At 42.2% G+C, this 9,620-nt stretch overlaps 1 protein-coding gene across 1 annotated transcript in view; it reads left to right on the forward strand.

Annotated features, from left to right (window-relative positions):
* abca12 (ATP-binding cassette, sub-family A (ABC1), member 12) overlaps positions 1 to 9,620 on the forward strand; it is an 82,648-nt gene that overhangs the window by 57,919 nt on the left and 15,109 nt on the right. The window contains exons 52-57 of the mRNA XM_063005731.1: positions 1,719 to 1,821; positions 2,057 to 2,184; positions 3,157 to 3,244; positions 3,356 to 3,464; positions 5,024 to 5,078; positions 9,205 to 9,382. Of these exons, the coding sequence (XP_062861801.1) occupies positions 1,719 to 1,821; positions 2,057 to 2,184; positions 3,157 to 3,244; positions 3,356 to 3,464; positions 5,024 to 5,078; positions 9,205 to 9,382 (661 nt within the window). The remainder of the gene's footprint in view (positions 1 to 1,718; positions 1,822 to 2,056; positions 2,185 to 3,156; positions 3,245 to 3,355; positions 3,465 to 5,023; positions 5,079 to 9,204; positions 9,383 to 9,620) is intronic.

Consider the following 9,620-nt stretch of genomic DNA (forward strand, 5'->3'; position numbering starts at 1 on the left):
TGGATCCTCGGGTGCATCTGTATGCCGTCGATGGTGCCGTTTGTATCCGGGTTCGTGTTTATCTTCAGCCTGTTGTTTTCCGGCTCTAACACAAACACACACGGACGCGTTTTCTGAGTCTTTGTCTCTATAAAATCAGCCCCCCGTGTGTCACCCCTGGGTAAAGGATCATAATGCAGCTGTCATAGCGGGGCGTGATTTGTATTCCGTGCGCGGTTCGGGTTCCCGGGGTGGGTCGGATTTTACAGGCGCTCGGATCGGTGTCGGGACAAATCAGGCTGACCTCAGAGGGGCAGGATTGGTGTGTCGCTTAAATACAGATAAAGACGTCCACTACTGTGTGTGTGTGTGTGTGTGTGTGTGTGTGTTGGAACAATATAAATATTACCACCAATAACTGGAGTCATAAGAAAACTAAGGTTTGGAAGTAATGATACAACTAAAACTCCTTATGGCTCCAAACTGACCTCCTATATATTTACCCATAATTCCCTTTCCCTTACAGACTCATAATTACCCATCATTCACTACAGCTAAAGGCGTGGCCCGCACTCTTAACTGATCAGCCAGCCAATTAGAATGTAGGCATCCCACAGGGCTCTGTTGTAGGCCGATATTGTTCTTACTTTGTGGACAGCTCGCAGGACGAGTAATCTATAACTATAATCCTTAACCCTAATTATACTGACTTTCATTTTCATTCTGACGATAGTTGAGCTCATCAGTTTGGCAACAACAACAATAATAATAATAATAATAATAATAATAATAATAATAATAATAATAATAATAATATAATAATAATAATAAAAATAATAATAATAAAAATAATATAATAATAGTAATAATAATAATATAATCATAATAAAAATAATAATAATAATAATAATAATAATAATATAATCATAATAAAAATAATAATAATAATAATAATAATATAATAATAATAATATAATAATAATAATAAAAATAATAATAATAAAAATAATATAATAATAGTAATAATAATAATATAATCATAATAAAAATAATAATAATAATAATAATAATAATAATATAATCATAATAAAAATAATAATAATAATAATAATAATAATATAATAATAATCATAATGGTAATATAATAATCATAATAATAATATAATAATAAAAATAATAATAATATAATAATAATAAAAAAAAAAATATATAATAATAATTATAATAGTAATATAATAATAATAATGATAATAATAATAAAAACAATAGTAGTTATAATAATTATTTAAATAATAAAAATGGTAATAATAATAATAATAATAAAAACAATAATAATAATAAAAACAATAATAACAATAATAATAATAATAATTTTAAAAATAATATCTATAATTATAATAATAAAAACTGTTAGTAGAAGAATGAAGTTGCTGTGAACTGATTAGAATTTTAATCTGAGCTTTGAAGGTGGACAGTACAGTGAGCGACACTTATGAAAAGATAGTTTGGGGATCATGACCATAAAAACATCTGCCCCCAACAGTGACCAGTCTAAAATTCGGGACAGATAAACCCCTGTATCAGAGGACCTGAGTGTCGTTTATGTTTCCCGATGTGACGTCCTTAGAATTAAAAGTGCTGCGTAATTTAATATTAATAGAAGTAACATTAATACTAGAAAGATGAAATCTGTTGGACTAGACGTGTAAACCTGTTTAATGTATATAATGTTTACACAGCATCTGTCGGAGGAGAGAGACGACGGTAACAGGCGATTGGGCCCCGGACCTCAGTCAGGGGTCGTTAATGACCGGCGAGTGTAACTGCAGCGACTTTTCACAGGTGATTATAACAGATTATAATTGATTTACTTATAACGTCCATGTTTCACACCTCAGTTTATTTAGTTCTAGTAATATTAGTATTATTTAGTAATATTAGTTCTGTAGTAACATGTAACATTAAATATGTAGAAAAATAAGCATCATAAAACTGGCAAAATCCTGAAACACTGCTACTGCTTTTTATTTTTATTTTTTTGCACAATTAAACAATTTTGCCCTCTTGTGTTTTACAGACGTGCCCGAAGTCTGGCATCAAACCCTCCTATAAAACCAACCCCTCGTCCCAGATCGTCTACAACCTGAGCAAAGTGGACATCGAGAGATACCTGCTGACCACCGCCAACGATTTTGTCCGAGACAGGTTAGTTAAAACGGTTACGTGCTGTTTACAGACGCTGTAAATCGTTTTACTGAGTATTTCAACCGACCCCACGTCCCTCAGAGAGCTTAAAAAATACAAATAATAGTACAAACTGTACATGTAAAACCTGACGATATGGGCCCGGCACCGACAAGTGAACTTTCCGACGGATAGGCAGTTCATTTGCTCCTCTTAGACATAGCCAATTACGTCTGTGTAGACCCTTGACCAAGCTGTGTGAACCGCAGTGGTCATAAGCTTGTGTGTTTTATTGCTGCACCAAAAATAAAAAGTGATTCTAGACTTTCTAGAATACTAGACTAAGGAAAGCCTCATAATTTAGTCGTATCCAATTCCTCCTGACCGAGGAGGGTCGTGACTAACACACGCCCCCTCCGACACGTGTGCAGGACCGACCGCTTCTTTTCACCTGCACCGTGATCCGTATTGCGCATGGAGAGTCGCGCACCGATCTCCGTTATCCCACGATCGGCCAGCAGGGGTCGTGATTGCAGCAGACGAGCCAATCGTTGTCCGTGTATAAGCTCGAGACGTCAGTTATGTCGATGTTGCTTAGCTGGATTGTATAACTGCAGTATAACGTGGGAGGTGCGAGTGAATTATAAATAAAAGAAAATGGATCTCTTCACTTATTCCACGTCTTCGTTGCGACCTTTCGGTTCCTCCGATGCTACCCGAACGAGCGGCGAGCGCACGCAAACGCTTCATCGTGCATAACACAGTTAGCGCAGGTCATGCATTATTCACACGCCGTGAAAAGAGCGCGGAGAAGCTAACAAAGACGGATCGCGAGAGCGCCGTAGGGCCGGCGGGAGGACGCCGCCGCTAGCGTGGCTGCTAATTAATGAGGAATCCGTGTGAGAAAGCGCAGACTGTACTGACCTCGCCTGCGTACTGTAGCGCTGCTGGAGGAATAAACTAACGAGCGCTTCCTGCGTGTGTGTTCGTTAGGTACGGAGGCTGGTCCTTCGGGGACCCCCTGCCCAGGGATCTACAGATGGACGTTCTGGAGGTGCCCAGTAACAGGACGTTAACCAAGGTAATTCATCTCACTTGTTAGACTAGTTCTACTACCCAGACTAGTACTAATCTAAATAAACATGAGTAACTTGAGTAATTCGGTGCAGTAAGATTGTTTGTGCCCGTGCAGGTCTGGTATAATCCAGAAGGGCATCACACCATGCCCGCCTACCTCAACAGCCTGAACAACTTCATCCTGCGCTCCAGACTGCCTGCGGACAAACACCCAGAGAAATACGGTATGTTAAAAGCACACTGTACAGTGTAGATCTGTGTGGCGTTTTGCATGTTCTCCCTTTCCTCTGGGAGCTCCGGTTTCCTCACACAGTACAAAGACATGCAGTCATGACAACTGGAGATACTACACTAAGTGTGAGTGTGTGTGTTTGCTTTGTGATGAACTGGCAACCCGTCCGCGGTGTTTCCTACCTTACGCCCAGTGAATCGTACCCACCGCGACCCTGACTACCACAGTGGGCAGCACTGTCGCCTCACAGCAAGAAGGTCCTGGGTTTGATTCCCAGGTGGAGCGGTCCGGGTCCTTTCTGTGTGGGTTTCCTCTGGGCGCTCCAGTTTCCTCCTGCAGTCTAAATACTTGCAGTCAGATTAATAATTGGAGAAACTGAAGTCCTCCTAGGTGTGTGTGTGTGTGTGTGTCCTGTGATGGACTGGCAACCTGTCCGGGGTGTTTCCCACATTTTGCTCAGTGAAGTGCACCCACTGTGACCCTGACCAGGATAAAGCACTGGTTAAACAGACAATGACTGAATGAATGAAATAATATATGGCGGCTCGTGGCTCGATGGGTATCACTGTCGCCTCGCAGCAAGAAGGTCCTATTTGTGCCATTCAATCATTCATTCACAGCCTGTTTTACTGCCGCTTTATTCTGGTCAGGGTCAAAGTGGGTACAATTCACCTGGCAAAAGGCAGGAAACACTCCCAGACACACACACACACAAACAGAAAGGACCTAAACCACTTCACCTGGGAATCGAACCCAGGACCTTCTTGCTTGTGCTACCCACCGTGCCAATCATTAAGGACAGTGGTAGCTCAGCGGTTAAGGTACTGGACTAGTAATCAGAAGGGTGCAGGTTCAAGCCCCACCACTTGAGCAAGGCCCTCAACCCTCAATTGCTCAGACAGTATACTGTCACAGTACTGTAAGTCGCTTTGGATAAAAAAGCGTCCGCTAAATGCTGAAGATATAAATGTAAAGCTGGCACTGTTGGGCCCTTGAGCAAGGCCCTTAATTGTTAATTGGACTGTATTAAGCTTTGGATGCAGGTTGGGGGGTGAATACTTATTCCAGACATTGTAAAAAGTGCTTATATTAAGTTTATAGACGCGAGTAAATGAATAATAAATGATAAATGTAATAATATAAACGTGTGGCTCTGGGCTCTGTGTGGCGTTTCCACTGTTGTGCGGCAGGGGGCGCTGTTTCTCTTCCCGCAGCAGCAGCAGTGTGAGGAATCGTGATTAGTGCTGTTGAGATCCTGGCTGTGGTGAATAAAGCAGGACTGAAGCTCCAGCCCTATTTCACCAGCCTCAGTGGCATCAGTGGCAGAGATTCACCGCCTGCCCGCGGGCAAGATTAATGCCCCCCCGGCAGTCAATAAGGGAAACGGGAGATGCAATCATTCAGATGTAGCCGGTGAACCCGGTCGGGCCGTAAATCCGTCCGGGGGCCGTCGGGGCGTCGCCTGTCTGCACTGTGACTTGGCTCAGGCTGGCGTCGTGTGAATGTGAATCAAGCATGCATTTAATTCTGTTTATTTATTTTGTCCTTTAGCCATCTCCCTGTCTAGCCATCCCTACCCCGGTGAGGTGGAAGAAGAGGACGCCATGTAAGCACGCACTTCATTTCCTCCGTTAAAAATAAAAAAATTCTTTATTTATTTATTTATTTATTTTCTTCCTTTTTAAAGCACACAGCTTCAGACTAGACATGCGAACGGACTGAAAGGCCGGGCCTAAAGCGGCCTGACTGCTCTATTCACTCGTCCGAGCCGGGTTTATCGATCACCAGCCGAATATACAGGTCCTTCTCAAAAAATTAGCATATTGTGATAAAGTTCATTATTTTCCATAATGTAATGATAAAAATTAAACTTTCATATATTTTAGATTCATTGCACACCAACTGAAATATTTCAGGTCTTTTATTGTTTTAATACTGATGATTTTGGCATACAGCTCATGAAAACCCAAAATTCCTATCTCAAAAAATTAGCATATTTCATCCGACCAATAAAAGAAAAGTGTTTTTAATACAAAAAAAGTCAACCTTCAAATAATTATGTTCAGTTATGCACTCAATACTTGGTCGGGAATCCTTTTGCAGAAATGACTGCTTCAATGCGGCGTGGCATGGAGGCAATCAGCCTGTGGCACTGCTGAGGTGTTATGGAGGCCCAGGATGCTTCGATAGCGGCCTTAAGCTCATCCATAGTGTTGGGTCTTGTGTCTCTCAACTTTCTCTTCACAATATCCCACAGATTCTCTATGGGGTTCAGGTCAGGAGAGTTGGCAGGCCAATTGAGCACAGTAATACCATGGTCAGTAAACCATTCACCAGTGGTTTTGGCACTGTGAGCAGGTGCCAGGTCGTGCTGAAAAATGAAATCTTCATCTCCATAAAGCTTTTCAGCAGATGGAAGCATGAAGTGCTCCAAAATCTCCTGATAGCTAGCTGCATTGACCCTGCCCTTGATAAAACACAGTGGACCAACACCAGCAGCTGACATGGCACCCCAGACCATCACTGACTGTGGGTACTTGACACTGGACTTCAGGCATTTTGGCATTTCCTTCTCCCCAGTCTTCCTCCAGACTCTGGCACCTTGATTTCCGAATGACATGCAAAATTTGCTTTCATCCGAAAACAGTACTTTGGACCACTGAGCAACAGTCCAGTGCTGCTTCTCTGTAGCCCAGGTCAGGCGCTTCTGCCGCTGTTTCTGGTTCAAAAGTGGCTTGACCTGGGGAATGCGGCACCTGTAGCCCATTTCCTGCACACGCCTGTGCACGGTGGCTCTGGATGTTTCTACTCCAGACTCAGTCCACTGCTTCCGCAGGTCCCCCAAGGTCTGGAATCGGCCCTTCTCCACAATCTTCCTCAGGGTCCGGTCACCTCTTCTCGTTGTGCAGCGTTTTCTGCCACACTTTTTCCTTCCCACAGACTTCCCACTGAGGTGCCTTGATACAGCACTCTGGGAACAGCCTATTCGTTCAGAAATTTCTTTCTGTGTCTTACCCTCTTGCTTGAGGGTGTCAATGATGGCCTTCTGGACAGCAGTCAGGTCGGCAGTCTTACCCATGATTGCAGTTTTGAGTAATGAACCAGGCTGGGAGTTTTTAAAAGCCTCAGGAATCTTTTGCAGGTGTTTAGAGTTAATTCGTTGATTCAGATGATTAGGTTAATAGCTCGTTTAGAGAACCTTTTCATGATATGCTAATTTTTTGAGATAGGAATTTTGGGTTTTCATGAGCTGTATGCCAAAATCATCAGTATTAAAACAATAAAAGACCTGAAATATTTCAGTTGGTGTGCAATGAATCTAAAATATATGAAAGTTTAATTTGTATCATTACATTATGGAAAATAATGAACTTTATCACAATATGCTAATTTTTTGAGAAGGACCTGTAATATTTGTTCCCTCTCAAGGTGGTTTGGGGGTTAAATCCTGCCTCCGTGGCCCGACTTGTTCAGTAGTTTGGTTTAAATAGCAGTTGAGTTAAAACAATGAACCTGTAATATTATTTTTAATGCACAAATTATACAAACCCAAATCAGAAAAAGTTGGGACGGTATGGAAAATGCAAATAGTAATAAAAACACAGAGTTTCTTACATTGACTTTGACTTTTATTTGATGTCAGACAGGATGAACCTGAGATATTTCATCTTTTATCTGCCCAACTTCATTTCATTTATTAATAAACATCCATTCCTGCATTTCAGGCCTGCAACACATTCCAAAAAAAGTTGGGACGGGGGCAGTTTAGGGCTAGTAATGAGGTGAAAGAACTAAATAATGATGTGATTATAAACAGGTGATTGTGATCATGGTTTGGTACAAATGCAGCATCCAGGAAAGGCTGAGAGTCTCTGATGAGTAAAGATGATCAGAGGATCCAGTTTGTCCACAAATGTGTGAGAAAATGATCGAAATGTTTAAAAACAATGAACCTCAAAGAACGATTAGAAGGATTTTGCATGTTCTCCCTCTACAGTGCATGATATTATTATACGATTGGAAAAATGTGGAGGAATGACCAGACAAAACACTCCATACTGTCCCTAATCTTTCTGATTTGGGGTTGTAGTGCCACAACGAGGTGGTCAGCGGGTGGTCAAGTCCGCTTGGGGTACAAAAAACAGCATCCTAATCGTACATGAAATAATTTTTAAGGCGGATCTTAAGGTGGCCACCACATCTGTATCTGCCGCTGCCGCTACCTAAACCACTTATTATATAATTATATAATCAGAATCCAATCAATTAGCATTTTGTCCATATATTTTTATATATTTATTTATTTCTTTTAAATAAACAATTACCCGGGGTTATTCGACAGCCGACCGGCGGAGTTCTGGTCTCCATACATCAGCTCCGCCGCTGCTATTACAAACCCCGGTCACATTAGCGCCAAACGTTCCCCTTTGCCGTCTGGAGCCCGATTGCGCTCTTTAGATCGATTTTCTCATTTGTTCTGGCCTCTCGGCGTGCCTGACCTTTGCCCACGTGCTCGGCCTCACGCGAGAGTGATGGTGGTGAGAGGGGGTGCAGGCGGGTCACGTTTAAGAGTATAGACTAGCAGATCACAGTGGCAGGGAGGCACGTCTGCACGGAGCTCTACAGAACTTCCCGACGGTCTCGTGAACGTCTGGGAGGGATGAACGATGCTCGGTGGTAAATCTGAGCCAGTCAGGGGCCAAATGTGGATATTATTATTAATAAACATATAAGAAACACAGATTTACTGGCTAATTTGAATGATTTTTGTAGCTTTATGGATAAATAATAATAATAATAAAACCTGAGTGAGCTTTATAGCTACAGTAACTCTGCTGTACTTCACAGCAGCTTCTGCATTAAACTACGTGAAGCTGTAACTAATCAATAACTCTCGCTGATTGATTTCTGAAATCTGACACGTTCTTGACTGTATAGATCATTAAAATATGGCCACAAATCCTCTAAAATAAAAATAGCATTAGCACGTCAAGCTCATTTGCAGCCTTGCAGTTTTATTTTGTCCCAAATGCGACGCCAACATCTCCAATATTGCAAATATTTTTGGGATCTAATCTCTAATCTTGATACCTGGTGATACCTCGTAGGACCTCGTGGGACTGGAGGAGGGGTTTGAGGAAGGATTGGGGGGCAGTTTGGTACGGTAGGTAGTGTGGGTGGTGTACAGCAATGTGTCCGGGCGTCCCGGGTTCAATCCTCACCTCGGCTCACTGGCAGTAGTTTGACGTTCTCGTTGCGTCTCGCTCCATTTCCTAAAGCAATGAGGAAGTTGGATTGGATGCTCTGAAGTAAATATAGTGTTCGTACTATGCTGGGATGAATTGGAACCCTGTCCTAAATTATGGGCTTTTCTTTTTGTCCTAACACTTTGGGGAAGGCCCTCTCTCTCGTTTACGCATAGTGTAATGCATCTGAAACAAAGCTGGATAAGTTTGAGCCTCGTACGAGCAGAAGGTGGATTGGACGTTCTAAAGTAAATATACAGTTTAGGGTATGTACTACGCTGGGATGAATCGGAACCCTGTCCTGGGACACACCCACCTTGAGAATGAATAAACGTTTTGGTTTGTCCTCCGTCTAGAATCAGATCTAAAATGAGCGGGTGTGATTATCGAGGATTTACGTCCACGTCCGCCGTCCTGTTATGTCGGATGTTAAATTCCTCGCCCTTGATGTTTGATGATGTTTGGCATGTTCTCCTGTGTGTTCAGACTGCGCAACATGGTGAACGTCCTGGTGGCGCTGTGCATCCTCACCGGCTTCTCCATCATGACCGCCAGCTTCGTGATTTACGAGGTCCAGGAGCATCACAGCGGCTCCAAGAGGCTCCAGCACATCTCGGGGATCAGCGAGCCCTTCTACTGGATCGTCAACTTCTTCTACGACATGGTAACCATCTTCATCTTCATCATCATCTTCATCATCATCATCTTCATCATCTTGTTTACACATAATATGATGTGTTATTTGCGGCCTGCTCAGAGCAGAAGGCTGTTGAATAAACGGGCAAAAACACCAATAGGCATGTTCCAAATTCTTATAAAAGCTGCATTACATACAGTATATACTGTACATATATATACATATTATATATGGTGGCTGTTATACCCCCAAGATGGCCGCCAAC

This window comes from Trichomycterus rosablanca, chromosome 12 (assembly GCF_030014385.1).
Source record: "Trichomycterus rosablanca isolate fTriRos1 chromosome 12, fTriRos1.hap1, whole genome shotgun sequence".
NCBI classification, from domain to species: Eukaryota; Metazoa; Chordata; class Actinopteri; order Siluriformes; family Trichomycteridae; genus Trichomycterus; species Trichomycterus rosablanca.